The sequence below is a fragment of the Silurus aristotelis genome (genome assembly GCF_946808225.1).
Source record: "Silurus aristotelis genome assembly, chromosome: 20".
In the NCBI taxonomy this organism is placed as follows: Eukaryota; Metazoa; Chordata; class Actinopteri; order Siluriformes; family Siluridae; genus Silurus; species Silurus aristotelis.
This window is the reverse complement of record NC_139593.1, coordinates 2,981,974-3,008,598: the sequence shown is the minus strand read 5'-3', so window position 1 is coordinate 3,008,598 and position 26,625 is coordinate 2,981,974. Positions and strand designations below refer to the sequence as shown.

The 26,625-nt window shown below is 39.5% G+C and overlaps 1 protein-coding gene across 1 annotated transcript in view; it reads left to right on the top strand.

The window, feature by feature from the left end:
- The window catches only part of LOC310715893 (adhesion G protein-coupled receptor E1-like), a 31,069-nt gene extending 17,159 nt beyond the window's left edge, over positions 1 to 13,910 (top strand). Inside the window, exons 5-13 of the mRNA XM_083522600.1 lie at positions 6,518 to 6,698; positions 8,476 to 8,589; positions 8,829 to 9,013; positions 9,101 to 9,256; positions 11,086 to 11,292; positions 11,472 to 11,704; positions 12,311 to 12,377; positions 12,499 to 12,768; positions 12,854 to 13,910. Coding sequence (XP_083378726.1) covers positions 6,518 to 6,698; positions 8,476 to 8,589; positions 8,829 to 9,013; positions 9,101 to 9,256; positions 11,086 to 11,292; positions 11,472 to 11,704; positions 12,311 to 12,377; positions 12,499 to 12,768; positions 12,854 to 12,943 — 1,503 coding nt within the window. The 3' untranslated portion in view covers positions 12,944 to 13,910. The remainder of the gene's footprint in view (positions 1 to 6,517; positions 6,699 to 8,475; positions 8,590 to 8,828; positions 9,014 to 9,100; positions 9,257 to 11,085; positions 11,293 to 11,471; positions 11,705 to 12,310; positions 12,378 to 12,498; positions 12,769 to 12,853) is intronic.
- The last annotated feature ends 12,715 nt before the right edge of the window (positions 13,911 to 26,625 follow it).

The window sequence follows — 26,625 nt, the reverse complement described above, 5'->3', positions numbered from 1 at the left end:
TGTGAACTGGTTTATTTAAAAGAAAACATTTCAAGATTATTATTTATATATTTATTATGTGTGTGAGGCAAATATTTACTGAGATTCAGGTTGTTGTATTTATGTGCCTGTGAATAGAGATGACAGAGACAGCATAGAGCTCCCCCTGTCTGTTTTATTTATTTTACAAAAGCACAGGATTTTGTTGTTATTATGAGTGTATAGAAATAAAAGTAGACCCTTAACAGATTCAAATTATGTACGCCGGCACATTTGTCCACCCCAGATTGTTAATTGTGTCCATCATGGTGGCTTTTGCTGATTCCGACTTGTTGCCTTCTGTCTTGCTCATTGTGAGCTTCGTAAACTAGTTTACCACTGTGGTGAAAGTAAAAAGTTGTGAAACATTGTGAAGTAAAGTACTGATAAATTTGCAGCTACGACCGGCAACTAGGAACTTTGACCCCGCAGAGCCCACAGCCATAGCCCACACAGCTCGGGGCTGGGGTGTCTTATTGTACCCCTTGCCTGAGAGAGAAGATCCCACCTGAGAGGAATATCACAGGGTAGGTGTTTAAGAAGGGCTATCAGGTCCAAACAAACAATGGCCTCTCCAGGAGGTGAAATCGAAGACCCCCCTGGTGGGTTACATAGGAAACCACCAAAGTGTTTTCTGTATGGACCAACACATGGTGGCCTTTGAGGAAATGCCTCAGAGCTTGAAACACGGCCAGCATTTCCAGGCAATTTATGTGCCACGTCCAATGGGGCCTCCCCCAGAGACCTTGAGCAGAGTGGCCACTCATGAGTGCTCCCCACCCAATTAGGGGCTGTTATAAGCGTATTGCGATGCCATGAATTACCAGCATGGGGCCCTGAGTCAAGAACACAGGATGACGCATGACGTTGATTGTACTGAGTGGATTGCCCCTATGAGAGAACCCTCAGACACTGAGCCACGACTGGAGGGGTCTCATGTGCAGGAGGCCAAGTGGAATCACAGCCATCAGACCCAGCAGTCTTTGAAACTGCTACACAGTGAGTGACTGGCCTTCTATCACTCTCTTGCTATAAGCCACAAGGATGGATTCAACACGAGTGGGGGACAACTGCGTCGAATCCCATACTACACCTAGATAGGTGGTTCTCTGTAATGAAGAAAGCACACTCTTTTTGGAATTCAGCCTTAACCCCAGTTCCTTCATGTGGGCATGAAAAGTGTGTACCTGCATGAATTGTACGCACCGCCCTCCTGCCATCTGATTTGCTGATCGGATCCCTGCATGAATCCTAATAAAGTGAATGTGTGTGTGTGTGTGTGTGTGTGTGTGTGTGTGTGTGTGTGTGTGTGTGTGTGTGTGTGTGTGTGTGTGTGTGTGTGTGAACCACTTGCACTCCTCTCTACTCCTGCTTTGGTTAAAAGAGGAACTGAGGAACTGAAATGTTAGATGTAAATGTATGTACTGCCCCCCCTTGGTCATTGTCAGCATCTGCACTTATATTATCTCTTGGGTCATAACTAATTTTTGAATTGCATGGTTTTTAATTCTGTTTTCTAACATTTAGCTTTATAATATAAATATAAGAATACCATTTATTCATGCAGCACTTTCCCAAATCTACTTTACTTGGCCAATTTTTTTTTTTAATATGTGGTTCTTCCTTAAACTCTTACAAAGAGTTGGGGGCACACAATTTTTAATGATGACTTTGGCTGTGGTAGCATGACAATTTCCCTTCACTTTAGCTAGGAGACCCAAACCTGTTCCAGCATGAGAATACCTTCTGTACATGAGACCCCTTCAGTGGTGGTGCAGGACCCATGGGTTCTCACAGAAGGGCAACCCCCTAAAGGTCACATGGCGATGCCAGAGTGCCTTAGATGTTTGGAGAGATCCTGGGTTTCTATCTCAGGGCCCCTTGCTGGGAGTTCCCGGTCACATAACGCTAACCACAGATGTATCCCCCATGGGTTAGGGAGCAGTCATGAGTGACTGAATTGCCTAGAGATGCTGGCCTGCATCCAGCATTGAAGCAAGTCTCAAGGACCTCAGAGATCACCACGTGCTGATCCGTTCGAGCAACACCTCGGTGGTTTCATACATAACCCATCAAGGAGGTCTGCGCTCGTGCACACTTACAGGCTGGTACACCAGATCTTTCTGTGTAGTACAAAGTATGTGTCCAGGGTGAAAGGGGTCATTCACAATCTTAGTTGCCAGCTTTAGTGTCCTGGAGGTGAACAGGTCTTGTAGAAGTGGAAGATCGCAGCCAATCACCTTCTCACCTTTTTTTTTTATCAGTGGCAGCAGATGGGATGAGTATGGACTCAATGATGGAGGATTAGAAGTGCACCATTATTACTTTGGTACCAAGACCTCACTTATAAAGCACTAAATGGTTTGGCTCCCATGTATCTATCCAGTCTTTTAACACGCTACAATCCGTCACGCTCCCTGAGATCTCAAAACTCTGGGCTTCTAGTAGTTCCTAGAATAGCAAAGTCCACTAAAGGTGGTAGAGCATTTTCACATTTAGCTCCTAAACTCTGGAATAGTCTTCCTGACAGTGTTCGGGGTTCAGACACACTCTCCCAGTTTAAGTGTAGATTAAAAACATATCTTTTTAGCAAAGCCTACACATAACACACATCACACACATCACATCACAACCTTGTGCTCCAGAATATATGATCACATGCACATTATCAACTTGTGCTGTTAATATCATGAACAGCAGCTACGCTGATTCCTCTCTACTGCTTCTCTTTCTCTCCCTATCCCGAGGCATCCTGAGGTTTGGCCAGCTCCAGTCACGTCCCACCTCATGAAGATTATGGACCTATGGATGATCATGGAGAAGTAGATGCCGAGTGTTTAAAGGCCCTGGCATGGTGAAGCTGATGCTGGACCTATGATGATCACAAATTGTTCTGTATTGTTGAAAGATTTATGATCAAACTCTTGATGTCACCCATATGAGGATGGGTTCCCCTTTGAGTCTGGTTCCTCTCAAGGTTTCTTCCTCATATCATCTAAGGGAGTTTTTCCTTGCCACTGTCGCCAAGGCTTGCTCATCAGGGACAAACGCACACCATTCACCTTCACTGTTGTTTTCTGTAAAGCTGCTTTGAGACAATGTCTGTTGTGAAAAGCGCTATACAAATAAACTTGACTTGACTTGACTTGACTAGGTTGAACTTCTTCAACTGTTACAGCTGTGTCCCATCCCAGCTTCTTTAAGATGGTTGTAAGGCTGAAATCTGTACTGCTGTAAAAACGTTACACTTATTGCTTTTTTGGATTTCCCAGAGACAGAGCGACATCTGCATAACAAAACGTACCACAGTCTCATATTCGGTGAAGTGAAAAATTTTAATCATTACAGTGTCTCTAATACTGTTTTCACACAAAGCACCTCCTGAACAGCCAATTCAAAATATCACTATAATCAGGTGAATGTTAAAGGTACCATGGTAATGGCTTCATTTATAAAACTACACACACATTGGCACTTTTTGGGGTCTTTGTGTGCTGTTGCGAGGTTTACTAGGGGATTTTGTTTATGGTGGAATATATATATATATATATATATATATATATATATATATATATATATATATATATATATATATATATATATATATATATATGATTAAAGGGACACTGTTTGGCCCTGCGGCTATTTCTCCTCAAAGCCATCTTGTTTAGATTCTGTATAATGCCCTTCGGGCATTTTGCATCAGGACTTTCAGGTTCAACATGCAAATTATTTAGATTTAAAGATACGTACACAACGATTATTTAGAGTCTCAATCTTTAAAAACAAGCTTGTGGTGAATTTTCAGTTCAGGAAAAGGAGAATTTACTCAACAAAATGGAAATAGTTACGTTTTTATTAAAAAGTAAGTACATTTATTGGCAGGTGAGGTGTTTGGTGTTTGTTGATTATGTTATTGCAGCTAAAACCTGGCAGATCTTTTTTTTGTCTGAGAAATTGTCACTGATTTAATATGTAAGAAATGAAATGTTTGAGATTTAATGAAGAAAAAAATGCACAAATGATCAAATACACACTAAAATGTATTACTCTCTGATACAAATTTTATTTGCATTCTTTACATTTCTTTATCAAGTTGCCAATAATAATTAAAATCATCATCATTTACTAGTGAAATTAAATTAGCTCATTCCATGCTATAAGTATTTAATATAGCATTGTTCAGATATGTTTTTTGTTTGTATTTTTTTTATAGTCCTCTCCTGTATCTTCAGCATTGATGTCATTAGTTCAAGTAAAAATCTTATTAGTCACATAAATACAGAGTACAAGATGCAGATAAATGCTGTCCAACATTTAAGCTTGAAAAAAGGAATAGAATCTAAGAATAAAAAAATGAAGTAAATAAATTAAAAAGTATAAAGTATAGAAGATATATGTATATACATATATCTGCTTCTCTTTCTCTCCCCATCCCGAGGCATCCTGAGGTTTGGCCAGCTCCAGTCACGTCCACCTCATGAAGACTATGGACCTTTAAAGAAATAGATGTGGAACTCCCAAACGTCCCGTTCCACCCAGAGACGTACCAGTGCCAGCTGGATCCCACTTCATGTGTGGAGTTTTGACATTGGACCTCCTGGAGTGTTTAAAGGCTCTGGCATGAAGAAGCTGGTGCTGGATCTGTGATGATCGCAAGTGTTGAGCTATTTTATGAGTTGCTCAGTAGCTCCCAGTTTTATAACCATTAAGACTGTAAAAGACTGTAGAAAGAACATTACTTATAATCACACACTCCAGTGCTCATGTTAGTTCTCACTCCCCAGTGCTCTGTAGTGTTTAAAGACTATAATCACAGTCTTGATGTCATCCAAATGAGGATGGGTTCCCCTTTTGAGTCTGGTTCCTTTCAAGGTTTTTTCCTCATGCACAACATTCACCTTGACTGTTGATTTCTGTAAAGCTGGTTTGAGACAATGTCTGTTGTGAAAAGCGCAATAGAAATAAACTTTACTTGACTTGACATGCTGTTTAATCGCCTTCCGTCAAGAAGGAGATACAGGAACATACGCACCAGAACCAGCAGGTTCAGTGACAGCTTTTTTCCATCCACCATCACACTACACCATTAGATCACTGTATAGACACTGTATATAACTTCTGTAGGTATATGTTGACATGGCAGATATTGACAGTACAACTTAAAGTGATTTAGTGATTGTCTTTAAATGTCCATGTGCAGTATGGTGTGGTATAAAGTGACACTCTACTGTGCAAGTTCAGAGTTGAAGTGACAGTCCAGCGTTAAGGTGTCATATAATAGTGCAAAAAAAAATGTGCAGAAATAAAGTGAAGACAGAGAGAGAGGTCCAGTACAAGTTCCTGGGTGTTTCCTGGTTTAAACTCTGCATGGCCTGCGGAACGAAGCTCCTCCTCATTTCTTTGTGTTTGCTTTCAATGAGCCGAAGCTCTTCCCTGAAAGCATCAGAGAAAAGAGTCCATTGTTGGGATGGGATAACCATGCTGACTGAGGTGTGGTGAAGTAATTAAAAGAATTCTTGTTTCTTCCTTCTAGGAATCTCTGTTCTGTTACTGATGGCAGTTATAACTTGTGATACACAATTTGGTGAGTAAAACATAAAGTCATGAACACAATGATGGATGACTGAAGGATGTACTCCAGCAAGCCATTGTTCTTTAACATTGCGAAAACCTTGTGCAACTTTTTCCTCAGATGAGGGTCTCACAACACCTGAACATTGGCAGGTAATAGTACAACTTTCCATGTGGAGACACTGGCTACGCAAACATCATATGTTTTGTGTACAGACGCTCCCCACCTTACGAACATGTTACGTTCCGAACGTTCGTAGCATGAATTTGTTCGTGAGTTCGTAAAACTTAGTTCGTTATTGACTATGCAGATCTTCCTAATGATGTAAGAGCTAAAAAATACCATCAAATAAACAATAACATATACTAAAACAAATCAGAATATTTTATACAATATTTTGTATTAAGTAATAAAAAAAAAAAAATCTGTATTAAAAAATACACTTTGAAAAAAAACATTGGCCCGAGTTCAGTGCGGATCGTGTAGACTCGTTACGGTTGGCGACTAGCTCGCGGCGACTCTACTCCTTTTAGAATTTTTTCGACTCAACAAATTTTACTTCCAGGACAGGTTTGTTTGTATCCGAAAGTTGGTAAAGTGAAAGTTCGTAAAGTGGGGAGTGTCTGTATTGTTTTATAAAAGTATTAGAAAGTAATATTCATTATGAATTTTTTTCAGAAACCAGAATTTCTTTGGTATGTTAAAGCTTGAGAAAAACAAAAATCATGTCTTTGTGCACTAGGATGAAATAGCAGAGTGTGCACAGGAGCTGCTGAACCAAATTGAGAACAAGACATCTCAGGAGCTTCCACAGGAAGTGAGACTAATTTGGTGTCTTAATGGCGAATTTAAGTTATGTTAATATTAAGATAATGCATTTTAATTCTGGTGTATATCATGGATTTTACATTGACTGTTATATAGACTGTGGAAAATTATTTGAACATCATGATGAACAGTATGCGTTTTGTAAAAGACAACACTACTGACCAGGATCTAATACTGTATGGAAATGATGTTCTGATCTTCACTGAGACACTGGTGTCTAAACTAGTGAGGAAAACAGACAACATCCAGTCCGTCAACATCTCTCTACAAACTTTAGGTATGAAACATGTTCATAATCGCTATTACTACAAAATTAATCTACAATCGGGTACAAAAGGAATAAACAGGCAAAGTGCAATCAGCTATCAGGATCAGAACAGCATGATATGAGCAAGATATGAATAATAATTGGACATCCAGGTTATTTATGCTGTGTGATGTATTGAATGTAATGAGGTGGATGCAAGTTGTAACACTTTGACCCAAATAACTCTCATTAAATTGTTTACTCTCGTTAAAAAGCTTGTCATTTTTCATATGCTCAGCATACATTTGTTTATGGACAACAAGTGAAGTTTTAACACATAAATGTTCTAGACGACAACCATGTGCAAATCAGATGATCTAATTAGCTTAGCAATCACAATAGAGGCCGGTTCTATGATGCCAACATTCCACATTTTTTTTTATTGAATCCTCAAACAAATGACAGCTTGAGAGGTTTGATGAGGGGAATGTGGATTTGCTCGCATTTTCTGTGTCTATGAAATGCTTAATTAACAATGTGCAGCCCAATCTCCAAACTTGACCTTTCCTCGAAGTGCTGGAGATAGGAATTCCATAAACAACAAACTGCTTTCCGATTTTTGCACCTCCCTGCCTTCCATCTCCTCAATTAATAAAGGATCATTGCTGATGACAACAATTCTGAATGGGATGTCAATGGCGATGGAAGCACGCAACATGTCTACCCCATGACCAAGGTCCTATGACCAAGGTCCCATGACCAAGGTCCTATGTCTTCATGCTGTCCCATGAAGACAAAAGCCAACCATGTCAGCCCTAAAGTTTGGAATCCCCCACCGTCTGCTAGTTAAATTGTGGGAGCACAACATAGTTAACATTTACCTTCATTTTGGCTTGATTTAAAAAAATGTCTACTTACAATGCAGAAAGTGGTGCGCTAGTGTCAAGTATAGCATCTGGCCATGTAGGGTCATTTTAACTCTAAATGGCATGAAGCCAGAGCATGAGCAATCGTTTTCTATACTAAGTTTAGCTTTACTCTGCATTGAAGGCAGTTAAAATTTACTTGGTCTCAGAACCTCATGAAGCTTGTGAGCCCTTAGTAGAAGATCCATGTCTGAGGAAACAGAAGTTCCATAGAGAGCAACTCTATACATTTAAAGGGCATGTTTACAATTAAAGATCAATTTGTTGGCAGGAGAGTTTTCAGTATTTAGAGTTTTCCGATTAGCTGTCCCTGGTGGTCTAGTGGTTAGGCTGCGGCGCTCTCACCGCTGCGGCCCAGGTTCGATCCCTGTTCAGGGAACCAACCCCAGCCACTGTTAGTGCCGGTCCCAAGCCCGGATAAATGGGGAGGGTTGGGAAGGGCATCCAGTGTGAAAACGTGCCAAATCAAACGTGCGGATTATGAATACGGATGATCCGCTGTGGCGCCCCCTAATGGGAGAAGCCGAAAGAAAGTTTAGAGTTTTCCGATTAGCTGCTTTCAAGTCTTAAAATATTTTTTATCAATGTTTTATATTTTAATTACATTGTATAATTTGCCTTTATAAACACATTTTACTTAATTTCCTGTGTTCAAAACAGGTCTTTAAAACCAAACCTTTATTTCTGAAACCAGGTCCAAGGGGTAATAACTAACATTGTTTTCAAAGACGGTCTGTTTGCCTAGTTCATGGTGTTCAATTGAAGAGCAGAATCCTGCTTTTAACCAAACAACATAATCTTATGAAACTACATTAGAGTTTAAACATAGAAGACAGAGCGTAAAATTTAATCTCTGACTCTTCATCTGACTATCTTTGTAGAGATTCAGGTAATTGAGCTTGAACTAAACTCCACTGTGAGTAGAATTCCCTATCTTACCACAACCACTTCTTCTATGGACATGGAGTTTACAGGAATCCCGAACAATAGCAACGGTAAAGTAATTATCTTTACAATAATCTTTACACATCCCAAATAAAATGCTTGTCTGTTCAGATGGAACATTTGTGAATCTTTTTTAACTGATCTTGGGTGAATATTTAGAAAGTTCATGTACATGTACTAATTGTCTGTGAATGTGAATCAGGCATAAAGATCAAGTGGCATGGTGCAAACAACAAATTCAAGAATGATCAAGTTTATGTTGTAGTTTTAACCTTCCATTTTTTTGTAGGTGCTGTTGCCTTGATGAGCTACACCAACATGACAGCCATCCTGAGTGCTAGCTTCTTCAAAACGTTTGTATATACGACAAAAAAAATAATGTCTTCTGTGGTGTCAGTAACACTTCCCAAAGCGTCTGGCTTCACTACTGAATTCTCTCACCCCCAAGTCACCTTCACTCTCAAACATGTAGATGTAAGCTATTTAAATTCTAATGCTTTTCTTTTTATTGATTAATAACTAATATTCAGAACTTTGTATTTTTTTATTTTTCTTAACTAGGAGTTGGACCCTAAAGGTGTTCTCTCCTGTGTGTACTGGAATAAATTACAATGGGTTGAAGATGGCTGTAGCATCATAGAGATGCACAGAACACACACTGTGTGCTCTTGTGATCGTTTGGGTACTTTTGCTATCATCATGCAGACTTACACACTGGTAAGAGACCAAATACTTTAGGCCCAATATTCCAAGAAGCAGCCATACAAAATGAGGTAGTGTTTAGCTTTGTGTGGTTCAGAGGTAGGAGTCTCTTTCAATGCTTAGTTAGTGGGCTTGTTTTTTTCTATTTTTTAACAATTAGAGTTATATGAGTAACCTGATAAAATGCAGGAAAATCAATCAATCATGAGTAGCCTTAGGAATCCAAATTAAAGGCACAGACAAGGAGGTGAGTCTATAGAGAAAGAGGCTGCAATGTGATTATAATCCCAGACCATAGCTGTCGAGTAAACCATATAATAAAGCCCTCTGTATACCTGGTGTGAGTCAAGTATTCTGCAGGCTGTGGAGGCGGGCTGACCCCCGATGATGCGTGGAGGTCTACTTGTAGGTGAGAAGACACAGGAGAGAAAGGGGTTAAGCAAGATGTGAAAAGTGGGATTAATTTTTATGAAGCAAGGTAATTGTAAATAGTATATAACTGGGTTTACTTTCCAAAAACCTTGAATGGTTAGATTGAGAATAGCTTGCCTACCCTAAGAAAGCAGGTACCTGTTTCTTTGATGTGGGTGCGGGGGTATTCCTTCACCGCTTCAATCTTCTTTTTTTTGCGGCTTTAATAGGCCCAAGTGGCATTTCCATGGGTTTGCTGCCTTCCTGATTTCTCCCAACACCTTGCGTAGATGGTGGAGGTAGGTTGTCCATGTTCTGGCATGGATGACCATGTGTTCCAGGTAGGCAGCTGCGAAGTGCTGGTGTGGCCGCAGAACTATATCCATGACTCCATACATGGCTGGTGCTCCGTGGAGGCTGAACTGGAGGACCAAGAACTGCCAATGACCATTAGCAGTGCTGAATGCTGTTTCAGCCCTGGCCTCTGGGGTCAAAGGTGGAAATAATTCTGGCCCTTCCCAATCGTTCGACCAGATCGTCCACTCTGGGTAGCGGGTAGCTGTCAAATTCCCAGACCTGGTTGAGCTTGCGGAAGTCATTGCAGAGTCACTTCGTTTCTGAGTTGTTTGGAGACCTCGTCCTGTGAGTATGGGTGGGTGCTCAGTGTCCTCGGCACATAGGGACCTCTAGATGGTGGTAGAAGCAGGCTCTCACTGCCGTCGCTGCTTCCTGTCGAAAAAGGAGAGATAATCCATGAATTAGTCCGGGAGCCAGACATTCTCCAACCTGTCTTCCTTCGTGGCTCCTTTTATACTCTTCAATCTTCTCAATGAGGGTAAACAGTTGCAGCTGTCCTCATTAGGCTCCAGCCATGCCTTGTTATGTCGCTCTGCCCCCTTGCCATGTGCAGCGTAGCTTTCCATAATACAGGTGCTGAAATGGCGCTGTCCATTCAAACGCCCGCCTGGCTGTCATGTTTAGAACACTTGCCTGTTGTTGTGTGCGAGACGTGAGGCCAACGTCACACCTGGATCCCCAGAATATAAATCAAGCGCTGTGCTGGGTGGCACAGGCGGGGGGAGCTGGACTGGGCATGATGCTATCGGTAGCTCCTGAAAAGAGTAGAATCAATCGCTAGTCCCTCTTAAAACAAGAAATGTTGCACTGCCAATGAGTGACTGAAGGATTAGGGTTTGCCATTTGATGAAAAGCAGGTGCACTTGCTGATTTAATCAGACTGGATGACACTGGATGTCAGTGCATAGGGAGTTTATAAATCATTCTATTACACAAGTAGAAGGGGAAAATGAACAGCAGGGAGTGTCTTAAGACTCTGTATTATCTGTATGTGAATATTATATATCCTAGACCGCCAGTAAGCTGTTTTAGGAACATAACAGTGTTAATAATAGAGACATAATTTCTGTTTCCAGAATTACACTATTTGGACAATTTTTATCACCGTGTCTGCAGCACTAGGAATGATGCCTCTGAGTTTATCTATATTGACTTTCGCCATTTGTCGTCCTCACAAGAAAGTGACCAACCTGGTTCTGATAAACCTGTGTATTAGCCTTTTCCTGGCTATGCTTTTTTCCCTGCTCACAGTACATTTCCAGGCAGATATATGCCCTCGACAGGTGAATGTCACACACACAAACACACACACACACACACACACACACACACACACACACACACACACACACACAGACACAGACACACATATTTGTGTATGCATTTGTCTGTGAGTTTTTTTTCTGTATTTATTTACTAATTTATCAGTTCATTTGTTTTTTTATATTAAATCTTTCCACAGAATTTGTTTGCAGTCTTCGAGGGTGTTCTGTTGTTTTTCTATTTCTCAGCCGCTGTGTGGATGTTCATTGAAGCTGCGCTGATTTTCATTTTTGTGAAGAACCTATCAAACTTCAGATCAAACCAGGGGGAGGGGCTTAGCTGGAAGTGGCTAATTGCGATTGGATTCTTGCTTCCTATTGGTTTGGTGGTTGTGTATGCCCTAGCCTATGGTAGAATCCACCCAGGTTTTATGTGAGTCTTGAACACATTGTGGAGCCTATTGCCTAATTTTATTAGTAATACAACCCCAATTCCAAAATATTTGGAATAATTCTATTCACAGTAGAACATAGAAAACATCTAATGTTTAAACTGAGAAAATTCACCATTTTAAAAATGAAATAAGGTAACTTTGAAATTGATGGCAGCAACATGACTCAAAAAGGTTAGGCCAGGCTCATGTTTACCACAGAGTAGCATCTCCTCTTCTTTTAACAACAGTCTGTAAATGTCTGGGAACTGAGGAAACCAGTTGCTTGAGTTTTAGGAAAGGAATGTTGTCCCATTCTTGCCTGATACAGGATTCTTACTACTCAACAATCCTGGGTTGTTGTTAGCATATTTTTGTTTCCTGGAACGGAATGGTGGCAAACAAAGTAACTCATATAACCCTAACCCTAACCTTAGCCCAAGACGACATTGTGTCAGAAAACCATGGCAAGCACTGGGATATCCCGAGAAACACTGGGGTGCTGTGGCAAAAGTTGAAGAGCTATGAGATGGAGCCTGAGGTTGTCATCTTATAAAAAATTTAATCTTTTCATCTAATTTGTTTTACATCTATTCTTCTCTACGCAGCTGCGTGACAAAGATGTCCAGAGAAGATACATTTATATATTTTATTCCTTTTTACATCATTCACGCAGTAAGTACTATATACTGCAAAAAATTACACACACACACACACACATATATATATATATATATAATAAAAGCAATTATAGCAACTATTTAGTTTGTCATCTGAACTACTTCCTCCCATATAGTCAATCTCAATCCTCTTTATCATCTCCATCATCATCATAATCTTAAATCTGATACGGATAAAAACTCGGAACTTACAGAGGAGTAACAGCAACGACATCAAACTCATAATGAGTGTTATGTTTAAAAGCATGGCTAATTTTTTTATTATCGGCTGCCCCTGGATCATTCTCTTCATCCCAACTAATGGTTTGGTGTTTTATGTCTTGGGGTTCATCTGCATCCAGCAGGGGACCTTCATCTTCTTGAGCCACTGTGTCTTCAACTCAGAGGTTAGCACTCAGCACTTTGTTTGGATCCAACCTATAATTTTTTTGTTTATTGACAACTTTGGCTTGCTGTCTATTTTACCTTCAGATCAGGCAGCAGTATAGGAAGCTCCTGTGTGCAATTTGCTGCTTCAACAATCATAGTCCTGCTGCAGCAGATGGTCAGGAGCCTCAATAGACAATGTGAACATGCACAGGACTATTTTTTTATTTATTTTTTCCTCCTGCTCCATGAGGCACATTGGGTGTCAAGAGCCTGATGGCTTACTTGCCGGTTCCTTCTAGCCTAATGCCCACCCCCTGCTTTTGCAGCCGGGCTTGGACCCATGACTGGTGCAGTACTTTCATTAATTACTTTATTATTCTCTGATTATAAAAGTATATTTGAAATCCAGAAGGAAGTCATGATGGGAAGTGGGAGCACAAATCTTAAGTTGTTGGCCTTTTGATCAGTTTTGAGTCTGAATCCTAGCAATTTCAAGAATTTACTGCTGGGACCTGGATCAAGGTCCTTAGCCTGCAAATGCACAGGTGTGTAAACAAGAGAAGCCTGCTCCATTGACCATGAAGGAATTCTTACTATTGTGAATTTCAGGTAGCGCTTTAAACTAGTCTCACTAATGGCTCGTAATTGCCTTCACTATTACTTTTTTCCCAATCACGGTACCTTTATAACATCCGCCTGATTATTGGGATATAGTGAATTTGCTGTTCAGGAGGTGCCTTGTGTGAATCAAGTATTTTTACTCTGCTTAATATGAGACTTTGGTACATTTAGTTTGGTACATGCAGATTTCACTCTTCATCCCACCAGTACAGAGTCCAACCTAGCAATGTGTGCTCCCATCCCTGGTTTCAAGAGCACATTTGGAAAGTGGTAGCTCAGTGGTTAAGATGTTGGATACTTGATCAGAAGGTCATGAGTTCAAATCTCTACACCACCAAGCTGCTACTGCTGAGCCTTAAATGACTTTATTAATTATATAATTAATTCTCAATTGGATAAGCCTACTTCAAGGACCATAAAGGATTTCTTGTTCTTAGGATTTGCAAAGTTAAAATTTTTCGATTTCTGCTTTATCACCTGGACACTTACATCTCTGTTATGGGGAAAGCCCAAGACTCTAATACACCTAAGCTCAGACCAAAACTCAGACAGTTGCCTACAACTACATCATGTTCTTGAAGAGCTGCTGGCAGTAAAACGACTGAAGGTGTAGTGACACTGGCAAGAGGAATACCATTATTAACTCTGAGTAAAGGGTGTAACTTATGAATATCCAGTTTACTCACTGAGAGAAGCACTGTTTTATATGACATCAGTGATTTAAGTAGCAATAATCAATCTTTCATTTTCACATTATTAAATATGAAAGATTAGGTCGGGATCATGAGATCCCATGTCAGTTTGTGTGTGTAGGCTTGTCGGGTTTTCTGTCTTTTGTAAATACTTATTAAATAGTATGAATAAAGATAAAGTCTAGATTTTTGTCTGTAGAAACTTTAACACGAATGTTTCTGTAATGTTTTTGGGTAAGTGGGATCTTTTAGTGAGGGGCATCATAAGGATCTGCTGACATATCTGAGTGCAAATGTATCTACCGCCCCCTTCTGGTCATTTTTAACATGTACAGCTACTTCTGTTCACCTTGCCCTTATGAATTTCTGTGTATGATCAGGTTCTCTGTTTAATACGCATGGAAGCTGTAATAAAGTGTTTTATTGGTGTATCCCATTTCACTCTGAGTTCTTGACTTATATATTACTTTAAACATGGGTTTATTGGAGTTATTAACATAGGAATATTATTATTATTGTTATGTTATTATTATTTTTAATTATTGATAATTAATGTATCCCTCATACATTTATACATTTGTTCTACACTGGCATTTTAAAAGGGTGTCTCTTTTCTTATTTTATTTATATTTACAATTTCTTTTTTTATGATTTTTTTTTTTTTTAACTAATTAATTTAACTAATTAACTTTATAAAGTGCTTTGCAATTGAGACAGAGAAAAAGAGAAAATGTCATTATTATATATTATTTTATTAAGTTTTTTCCTCACCAGCAGTCGTGTTTAAACTGACAGCAGGTTTGTCCAATCAGATTTACAATCGTGTGTTTTTTTGATCAATCAGATTTTTTTTTTTTTTTCGTCCCAAACATGGAAGAATAGGAATAGAAAAAAAAATTATAATTTTGTTTCGAACAAGGTCTTAATTCGAGCTTATCCACATGCAATGTAGTGAAGTTGGAGCTTCCTCAGGGCTCTGCAGGAGATCTGGAGGAAGAACGTCATGAGCCAAAGCAGGGGTTTAACACCAGGACCTCACTGTAGAGCCTAAAGCTGCCAGTCTGTATTCTCCTTTTAAGGTTCAACATACCACCGTGGGAGCTCCTGCTGCCAGTCTGGACTCTACAGGTGCCACACAGGAGGCTTTTGTTGCCACTGTGGAGTCTGAAGGTTTTACAAAGGAGTGCTCTTGTCAAATGCCAGTTTTTTAATGATGCCACTGTGGAGTCTTCTGCTAGGTTGCCATCTACCAATGCCACTTTGTTGAACCAGAACTTACAATCTAATGATGCCACTTTAGGCACAAATGATGCCTTGTTGCAGTCTATTGATGCCACATTAGGGTTAAAAAAAGTGTTTTTTGAGTCGATTGATGCCACTTCGGAGTTTTGCAGTGAATTTTGAAATGTGCCGATGCCTTTAAGCAGTAAAAAGCTGTAGCATTGAAGTGGTTGGTAACTCCGGGCCGTTCATCATCCTCTTGATATTTTATTAATTTCTCAAAAAAAAAATTATTTCTGTTTTTCAGGATAATTCCAGAGCAATTGCTGAAAGCTGAAAATTGTCGCTAAGGATGAGAGGTGTTTCCATGGTGATATCAGGTCATAACATGAGCAGACAGAGAGGCAATGTGTGTTTGTTTGTGTGTGTTTTCAAGGCATTTTGCTTTCCTTGTTGTTGCGATGATGACTAATGTCTCGAAGGCTGTGATGTTGTTGGTTAGCTCAAGGATTTTTAAACTTAGTAGTCACAGGAGGAGAGTGAGGACTGAAAGAAGAATAAGATGGTGGAAACTGAAGGAGGAAGACTGTAGTGTGACGTTCAGGGAAGAGGTCAGACAGGGGCTCGTGGTGGTTAAGAGGTGTTGGGTGATTGGGAAACTACTGCAGAAGTGATAAGGGAGACAGGTACTTGGTGTGACATCTGGAAATAGAAAGGAAGACAAAGAGGTGGAATGAGGAAGTGCATGAAAGCCAAGGAGAAGGCATATGGGGAGCTGTATGAGAGGTTGGACACTAAGGAAGGAGAAAAGTACTTGTACCGATTGGCCAGGCAGAGGGACCGAGCTGGGAAGAATGTACTGCAAGTTAAAGCAATAAAGGATGGAGATGTAAATGTGTTGACTAGTGAGGAGAGTGTGTTGAGAAGATGGATGGAGTTTTTTAAGCAACTAACAGTAACTACAGGGGAATAAAGTTGATCAGTCTTAATGAAGTTATGGGAAAGAGTAGTGGAAGCCAGGCTGAGAGAAGAGCTGACCATCTGTGAGCAACAGTATGGTTTCATGCAGAGGAAGACCACCACAGATGCCTTATTTGCTTTGAGGACGTTGATGGAGAAGTATAGAGAAGGACAGAAGGAGCTGCATTGTGTGTTTGTGGATTTAGAGAAAGCGTACGACAGGGTGAAGAGAGGAGTTGTGGTATTGTATGAGGAAGTCAGGTGTGTCAGAGAAGCATGTGAGGGTGGTGCAGGACATGTATGAGGACAGTGTGACAGCAATGAAGTGTGCAGTAGGAACGACATTTTAAAGCTGGAGGTTGAAATCCATCAAGGATCGGCTCTGAGCCCTTTTCTGTTTGCAGTGGTGATGGACAGGTTGACAGACGAGGTCAGACAGGAGTCTCAGTAGACTATGATGTTTGCGGATGATACTTATTAATTGCATCTCTGTTATCTGTCCAGTGCAGTTTGCTGTTCACATGGGGAATGTTATGAAGATACCATGTTAATAGCTTCAGATATAATATTACAAACACAATGCCACTTTTCGGGGTCTTTGTGTGCTGTTATCGGGTGTACTGGAGGATTTTATTCTTTCATGTTTTTCTTTTAATGGCATATTATATATGACAAAAGGACACTTTTTTGAATGATATGTTATGAAAATGTCTGTTTGACCCTGCAGCTATTTCTCTTTAAAGCCATGTTGATTAGAGCCCTTTGGCCATTTTACTTCAGGACTTCCAGCGCAAAATGCAAATGATTTAGATATAAAGATATGTACACAAAGAGTATTTAGTCTCTGGATCTATAATAAACAAGCTTGATGTACATTTTTAACACAATGTCAGGAGAATCTATTCAACAAAAATGGAGATAATGACGTTTTTATTGAAAAGTAAGTAGATTTATTGGCGGGTGAGGTGTTGGGTGAGAGCGTATGAACACTGCTTTTACTCTTTTTTATTAGAATAGGGTTTAGTTTTATGAAATAAAATATACAAAATAAGTAGTGCAGTATTTCAGTGTATGAATAAAACTTTCTTTTCGGCTTCTCCCGTTAGGGGTCGCCACAGCGGATCCTCCGCACGTTTTTGATTTGGCACATGTTTTACGCTGGATGCCCTTCCTAATGCAACCCTCCCCAATTTATCCGGGCTTGGGACCGGCACTAAGAGTGGCTGGGGATGGTTCCCTGACCGGGAATCGAACCCGGGTCGCAGCGGTGGGAGCGCTGCATCTTAACCACTAGACCACCAGGGGACCATTTCAGTGTATGAATATTTACTGTAAATAAATGAGCAGTTATTTAGACATTCTGTAATAAAAACTGTAAAGTAAATACTCCTTTTAAATATTATGAAATTAAATGTTGTGTGTTTTATAAGAACTCTGAACTCTGAACACCCTGGAGAACCTGCTGTAGTTCTCCTGGACTTTGTCACGGTTCATTTTGTTATTGCAGCTAAAACCTGGCAATCAACAGCTCTTTTTTGTCTAAAAGGTTGTCTCTGATTTAATATGTAGAATTCTTCTGTAACATTTTCAAAAATAACAAGTTTTTTATCAGAATCAGAATCAGAATCAGGTTTATTGGCCAAGTGTGTTGACACACACAAGGAATTTGGTTCCAGCTGTTAGTGACTCTCAAAAGTACAGACATAAATTAAACCTATACAAGACAAAACAGACAAGACAAGACAAGAACAGACTATACAAGACAATACAAGACAATACAGACAATGTGAGACAGTATAGACAGTGTGGTTATTAAATAGGGATACAAACTATTCGGCAGGTGGCAGGTGGTTTCATTTATAGAAATAAAATGTTTGAGATGCCGGAAAGGAGAAAAAATGCACAAATTGTCAAATACAGACTAAAATGTATTTAACTAACTCTTAGATACAAATATTGTTACACCAATCAGACATAAAATTACGACCACCTGCCGAATATTATGTTGGTCCCCTTTTGCTGCTAAAACAGTTATCCAGACGTGCATCAATGAGCCTTGTCCCCTGAGACCCTGTCGCCGGTTCAGCACTGTTCCTTCCTTGGAGCACTTTTGATAAATACTGAACACTGCAGACCAGGAACATCCCACAAGAGCTGTAGTTTTGGAGACGCTCTGACCCAGTTGTCTAGACTTCACAATTTCTCATATTTGCTCAAATACTTAAGCCTATTTTTCCTGCTTCTAACATCAACTTTGTGGACAAAATGTTCACCTGCTGCCTAATAAATAAATCCACCCACTAACAGGTGCCATGATGAAGATCATCAGTGTTCTTTAATTCACCTCTCATTATTTTAATGTTATGCCTGATTGGTGTAGTAATAAAATGAATTGGATTGAAAGTTTTCCCCAGACTGGGTTATTTTAACTGCACTAGTTAAAATTTAATATTTAGCCAATTGGGGTAAAACTGCCAGGTTGCCAATAATAATACAGTAATCCCCCGCTTTACAGCAGTTCGAATCAGGCGCCCCCGGTTTATTGCGAAATTGCATTTGCCACATAACTAATTAGTTTGGGTTTTTTTCCCACCGTCGACCAAACAACTTATAGGGAATAGTTTTTATAGAGTTTTATGTTGAAATAATGAAATGTATTAATAAAAATATAATTACTTTATACTTGCAAAAGTTTCTGTGTGTGTTTTAAGTGTGTGGAAGGATTACTCATCAGCATCATCATTTACCAGTGAATTTTATTCTGTCCGTTCCAAGCTATCAGTATTTAATATATCGTTGTTCTTAGACAGTTCCTGCTCAGATATGGCTTTTCAAAATATGATCCTCTGCTGTCATGACCACCCTGACTGAGGTGTCATCTAATAAAATTAATTCTTGTTTTTTCCTTCTAGGAGTCTCTGTTCTGTTACTGATGGCAGTTATAAACTCTGATATTTCACATCCCAGTAAGTAAAATATTAAGTCATTAACACAGTGATGGATGACTGAAGGATGTATTCCAGCAAGCCATTGTTCTTTAACAGTGAAAACTTGTGTAAATTTTTTCTCAGAGTCTCACTTTCATGAGGGTCTCGGAGTACCTGAACATTGCCAGGTAATAGTAGAAATTTATCTGTGGCGACACTGGCCTCGCAAACATCATATTTCTTTTGGGTTGAGAAGAGTGATAGCAGGAGTGATTTGTGATAGAAGAGTATCTGTGAGAGTGAAAGGGAAAGTTTATAGGACTGTGGTGAGACCTGAGATGTTGTCTGGTTTAGAGACAGTGGCATTGAGTAAAAGACAGGAGGTGGAGCTGGAGGTAGCAGAGCTGAAGATGTTGAGATGTTTGTTAGGAGTAACGACGATGGACAGGATTAGAAATGAGTTTATTAGAGGGACAGTGCATGTAGGATGTTTTGGAGACAATGTGAGGGAGGTGTGATTGAGATGGTTCGGACATGTGCAAAGGAGGGACATGGGGTATATCAGTAGGAGGAGGAGGTTTATGGATGTGGTGAGGGAAGACATGCAGGTAGATGATTTGAAAGAAGCAGATGTAGAGGACAGGGGGGTATGGAGACGGATGATCCACTGTGGTGACCCCTAATGGGAGCAGCCAAACGAAGACAAAGTTTCATGGATGTATTAAAAATTTATATTTATCACTATGAATCTCTCAGAAATGTATTTCAATCCGAATTCAAGATTTTTATTTAACAAATATCTGAGATTCATTGTAATATTTCTTTGGTATGTTGGAGCCTGAACTTATTAAAGCCTTCTGAATGACTTTTTACTATTAATTTTTGATAAAAATCACGTCTTTGTGCACTAGGATGATGTAACAGTAGAGTGTGCACAGGAGCTGCTGAACCAAATCGAGAACAAGACATCTCAAGAGCTTCCACAGGAAGTGAGACTTACTTGGTGTTAATTTGTAATGGTAAATTTATGCACGTTAATATAATAATATGCCGTTCGTGCATTGGAATCTTGTGTATCCCTGTCTGTTATATAGAGTGTGGAAAATTGTTTGAACATCATGATGAACATTACGAGTTTAGTAAAAGAAAACACAACTGACCAGGATCTAATACTGTATGGAAATAATGTTCTGAACTTCACTGAAGAACTGGTGTCTAAACTAGTGAGGGAAACAGACGACATCCAGTCCATCAGCATCCCTCTACAATCTTTAGGTATGGAACATGTTCATAATCGCAATTGCTTCTAAATGAATCTACAATTAGGTATAAAAACAGCATGATATGAGCAAGATATGGAATATTCATTGGGCATCCAGGTTATTTATACTGTGTGATGTATTGCATGTAATGCACAATACCGGAGGTGGATGCAAGTGCAGTGTTAAATAAACTGGAAAAACAAATCCAAAATGTCAAGCAAACTTGAAAACGTGAAATAGGGTATAGTCAGCAATCGGAAAACAGCAATACTGAGGCATAAATGAGACGGAGAAACAGAAACAAGAGTCAAAACTGGGAAACTTTGAGGTATGAAACGCTAGTCTTGGTAATAGCTAGAAAACTGAACGAGTACTTCACAAAGACAAAACACAGACAGTAATCAAACATGGAAGTGAGAGTAACTGTGAATGAATCAACAAAGACCACTGAAAAGACAGGGATGGAGAGATTAAATGAATGAACAAACACATAATGGTGTAAACAAACAAAGAAATGCAAAAGTCTGTAACAGTGGGAGCCAGTCTGCGCTATGTGGTGGCTAGCATTCTGTAAACTCTGACTAGCCGCATTCAAATCTCTTCTAATTCTGAAACAATATTTTATACAACCCTGATTCCAAAACAATGCAATGATTTGCAACTCTCAAAAACATATATTTGATTTGCAATAGAACATAGATAACATATCAAATGTTTAAACTGAGAAAATGTACCATTTTAAGTTTTTGGTTTTTTAAATTGATGGCAGCAACACATATAAAAAAAAAATTGGGACAGGGCCATGTTTACCACGGTGTAGCATCCCCTCTTCTTTTAACAACAACCTGTAAACATCTGGGAACTGAGGGAACCAGTTGCAGAGGAATGTTGTCCTAGTTGTTGATTCTAACTGCTCAACTCAATACTCAGTACTGTCCTGTTGAAATATGCAAGGAATTCCTTGTAGGTATCGTCTGGGTGAGAGCATGTGCTGATATAAAACCTGGATATAACTTTCAGCAATTATGGAGCCTTTCCAGACTTAAAACCTGCCCATTCCACAGGCACTAATGTTCTCCCATACCAGCAGAGATGCAGCTTTTGATCTGAGCGCTGAAAGTCCCTCTCCTCTTTAGTCCAGTGGATGCAGCACCCATGGTTGCCAAAAATAAATTCGAATTTAGAGTTGTCTGACCACAGAACAGATATTTACTTTGCCACAGATTATTATACATGAGCTTTGCCCCAGAGAAGATGGTGGCGTTTCTAGATCATGTTGGTATCTGGCATCTTTTAGAAATGAGTTTATTAGAGGGACAGCGCATGTAGGATGTTTTGGTGACAAGGTGAGGGAGGCGAGATTGAGATGGTTTGGACATCTGCAGAGGAAGGACATGAATTATATTGGTAGAAGAATGCTGAGGATGGAGCCACCAGGTAGGAGGAAAAGAGAAAGGCCAAGAAGGAGGTTCATGGATGTGGTGAGGGAAGACATGCAGGTAGTTGGTGTGAAAAAGGCAGATGTAGAGGACAGGGTGGTATGGAGATGGATGATCCGCTGTGGCGACCCCTAATGGGAGCAGCCGAAAGAAGAAGAAGTTGGTATATGGCTTCTTCTTTTCATGCAACTACTTTTGATGGCAGGTTGAAATTTTTGAAAGTATTACAGTCTTATAAGAAGAATACAGTCTTTCTCAGTTTGGTGAAGCTCTGTCCATCTTTACTTCTGAGAGACTCTGATTCTTTTAGATGCTCATAATTGTTACTGGCATGTTGCCAATTAACCTAATTAGTACCTTAAATGTTTCTCCAACAGTTTAATTTGAATAACATTTACTTTTTTTTTTTTTTTTAGAAAATTTGTTGCCCTGTCCCGACTTTTTTAAGACGTGTTGCAGCCATCAATTTCAAAATGACCTCTTTTTTCTAACAATGGTGCATTTTCTTAGTTTAAACATTTAATGTTTTCTATGTTCTGTTGTGGGTTAGGGTTAGGGTTAGGTCTAAACAGGTCTTGAAAACAAACTTATATTCCTCAAATCAGGTCCAAAGGGTAATGACTAACATTATTATAACAAAAACAGTTTGTTCGCCTGGTTCAATTTGTTCACTTTAGGAGAAGATTCCTGCTGTTAATTGATAAGATAATAATCTTATGAAATGAATAAAATTTGAGTTTAAACAAAGTGGACACAACTTAAAAGCAAATCTCTGACTCTTGATCTGAATATCTTTGTAGAGGTTCAGGTAATTAAACTTGAACTAAACTCCAGTGTGAGTAAAATCCCCTCTCTCACCACAACCACTGCTTCTATGGATATCGAGGTCACAGGAATCCCAAACAAAAGCAACGGTACAGTAATAATCTTTACTTTTAACGTCTCTGATTCAAATTCCTCAGTACAAGCCGACAAGCAAAACTCATTACAATACCTGTTACATTACTCATTACAATACTCAAATAAAATCAAAGTCTTTGTTTAGATGGCATTTTTTTTTTTTTTACTGAGGTGAATATTCAGAAAGTTCATGTACATGTGTAAATGATGCGTGAATGTGAATCAGGTGCAGCGATCATGTGACGTGGTGAAAACAACAGGAATGATTACGTCTATCTTGTCATTTCAACCTTCATTTTTTTGTAGTTGCTGTTGCTTTGATGAGCTTCACCAACATGGCAGACATCATGCATGCTAGCTTCTTCAATACATTTGTACATACAACTAAAACCATAATGTCTCCTGTGGTGTCAGCAAAACTTCTCCAAATATCTGGCTTCACTACAACCTTCTCTACCGATTTTTTTCAAATCAGCTTCACCCTCAAGCATGTAGATGTAAGTTATTTGAATTCGAAAGCTTTTCTCTTTATTTATTCATATCTAATATTAGGACCTTTTCTTCACTAGGAGTTGGACCCTAAAGGTGTTCTCTCCTGTTTGTATTGGAATGAAAACAAATGGGTTGAAGATGACTGTAGCATCACAGAGTTGAACAAAACTCACACTATGTGCTCTTGTGATCATCTGGGTACTTTTGCTTTAATCATGCAGACTTACACTCAGATGGTAAGAGACCAGGATACATTTACATTTACGACATTCAGCAGACGCTCTTATACATTTAAAAAATCTTTTTATAATAAACATCCATAAAACAAACAGGGCATAAAGTGCTAGTTTAAGTGTTTTAGGAAGATTTAGGAAACCAATTGTTTGAAGATCACTTAGCTGTTTGGACATCTAGAGGAAGTTTATTGCAAACGCCAGAACAGAGAAGAGTCTAGATGTATACCTACCTCTTACCCTGAGCGATGGTGGGCCCATTTGAGCAGTGCTAGAAGAGCTGTGACAGTGTGGCACAGTGCGAGGAGTAATGAGAGGTTTGATGTAAGAGCTTGCTGGGTCATTTTTGGCTTATTAGGCAAGCATCAGTGTTTTGGTGTGAATGAGGCAGATGTAGAGGACAGGGTGGTTTGGAGACGGATGATCGGCTCTGGCGAACCCTAATGGGAGCAGCCGAAAGTAGAAGAAGAAGGCAAGCATCAGTGTATTGAATCTAATGTGTGCAGCTACCAGAAACCAGTAGAGGAAGCAACAAAGTGGTGGTGTGAGAGAACCTAGGCAGGTTGAACACATCATGCAGCTGCATTTTGAGGAAAAGGACACTTGATTGTCCATGGTTACCCAAAGGTTGCGAGTGGTGGCTGAAGGAGAGATCAGAGAGTTGTGTGACAGTTGTCTGTCTTGGCCACTCCCTCTCATAAGATGAGGTGGGAAGGAGTGCCTGTATGCTTGTTGTATCTGCTGGGTCCATAACTGGCCAGATTGTACTATCAGAGAGAGACCAGTTGTTTGACACAAGTGTCTTAAATAACGAACACAGAGTAGGAGAACTACACAGGTCAGGAGAGCAGTGAACAGATTCTGACAGCCAGAGTGGCATGGGGCAGGGAGAGTCAGATAACACAGTCTATACGTTCTGAGATATGAACATGCAACCTTCTGCCATGTAACTCAAAGTCTCAACATGCCCAACAATCCTTCTTCTGGATGACAGTGAATAGTAAGCTTACAAATAATCCATTGAATAGGAGAAGAAGGGATATATGAACAGCAGGGAATGTGTACTATATTATCTGTATAAGAATATAATGAATACTAGACTTCCACTAAACTGTTCTAGAAATATAAAAGTGTTGATTTAATTTTTCCAGATGTACAATTTTTGGACAATTTTTAAAACAGCGTCTGTGGCAGTAGGAATATTGTTTCTGAGTTTATCCATACTGACTTTGGTCATTTGTCATCCTCACAAAAGAGTGACTAACATGACTCTGATAAACCTGTGCACGAGCCTTCAACTTACTTTGCTTCTTAGACTGCTCACAAAACATTTCCGGGCATATATATGCCCTCGGGAGGTGAATATCACACACACACAGACACACACGTTTATGTCTATTATTGTCTCTTTATATGTCTGTTTATTGATTGATTGATATTTCATCCACAGAATTTGGTTCCCATCCTGGAGGGTGTTTTGTTGTTTCTTTTTCTCTCCACTTTTATGTGGATGTTCAATAAAGCTGTGCTATTCTTCATTTTTGTGAAGAACCTATCAAAGGTCAACTCAAGCCAGGGGGAGGGACTTAGCTGCAAATGGTTCATTTTGATCGGATACTTAATTCCCCTGGTTGTGATGGTCGTGTATGGCATAGTCTATCGTGGAATCTACACAGCTTTCATGTGAGTGTTGGAGACCGGATGGAGCCCATTCTCTTATCTTCTTAGTAATAATTAATATCATTAAATATCAATAAATGAGTGTTATTGTGAATGTTAAAATATTCTCTAAATATGTGTTTGTTCGTACTGTATATATAAGTGATAGTACACGTGTAGGTGTGAGATGTTTCAGGATGTTAGTGTAGACGTGGAGGTGAAGTGGAGAGCATTGAAATGGTGTAAATTGTATACCACGGTCACTTCCCATTCGCCATTGATGTTCGCAGAGCAAAACGAACCGAATGATTTAAAATAACGCTTAGTTTTCCTTACGCATTTTATACATACGCCTCGTTACGTCTAGAATTCTACTGCTTCAGATCACACCCAGAGATAAAATAGTGCCAGAAGTTGAAATGTTTTTATTGTTAATTAATTCACATTTTTTAACTGACTGTATTACACCTATTCTTCTTTATGCAGCTGCACCTCAAACATGTCTTGTACAGATAGATACATATATTTACTTCCTTTTTACATCATTTCTACAGTAAGTTACAATCCACTACAGTACTACAGACCGTAACAAATATAATTTAAAAAACATTTAATAAAAGCAATTATAGCAACTATTTAGTCAACTGAACTATTTATTTTTTCCTATACAGCTAATCTTGATTCTCTACATCATCACCATCATCATCATTATCTTAAAGCTGATACGGGTGAAAAACCAACACTTGCTGAGGAGTAACAGGAACGACACCAAACTCATAATGAGTGTGATGTTTAAAAGTCTGGCTCAGTTTTTTATCATCGGCTGCCCCTGGATCGCCTACTTCTTCGTAACTGATGTTATAGGGTTTTTTACAGTGAATTTAATCTGCATCCAGCAGGGGGCCTTCATCTTTCTGTTCCACTGTCTCCTCAACCCAGAGGTTAGCGCTCAGCACTTTGTTCCAATCCAACCAATCGTATATATTACATTTTGTTTATTGACTACTTTGGCTTCCCGTGGGCTCACCACCTGCAGGAGGGACCATCAGGGATGGTGCTGTGAGGATTGGGCAGCAGTCGAAGGGCTGCTTAGACTGCTGCCCCCACGACCCGAATTACGGATAAGCGGGAGAAAATGAATGAATGAATGACTACTTTGGCTATTCGTTGTCTCTTCTACTTCCAGGTCAGGCAGCAGTACAGGAAGTTCCTGTGTGCAGTTTGCTGCTTTAACAATCGTAGCCCTGCTGCAGCAGATGGGCAGGAGCCTCAGGGGACATCGTGAACATCCAAAGGCTTATTACGTTAGTTATGTTACAATAAGTGATCATGAGACGTGTCGCATGGAATTGTAACGTGTAGGATTGTCAGCCTTTGTCTTTTTAAAACACATTAAATAGTTTAAATATAGGTCAAGTCTAGATTTTTGACTGTAGATTTTTGTATGTTTTGAAGGACATCATAAGTA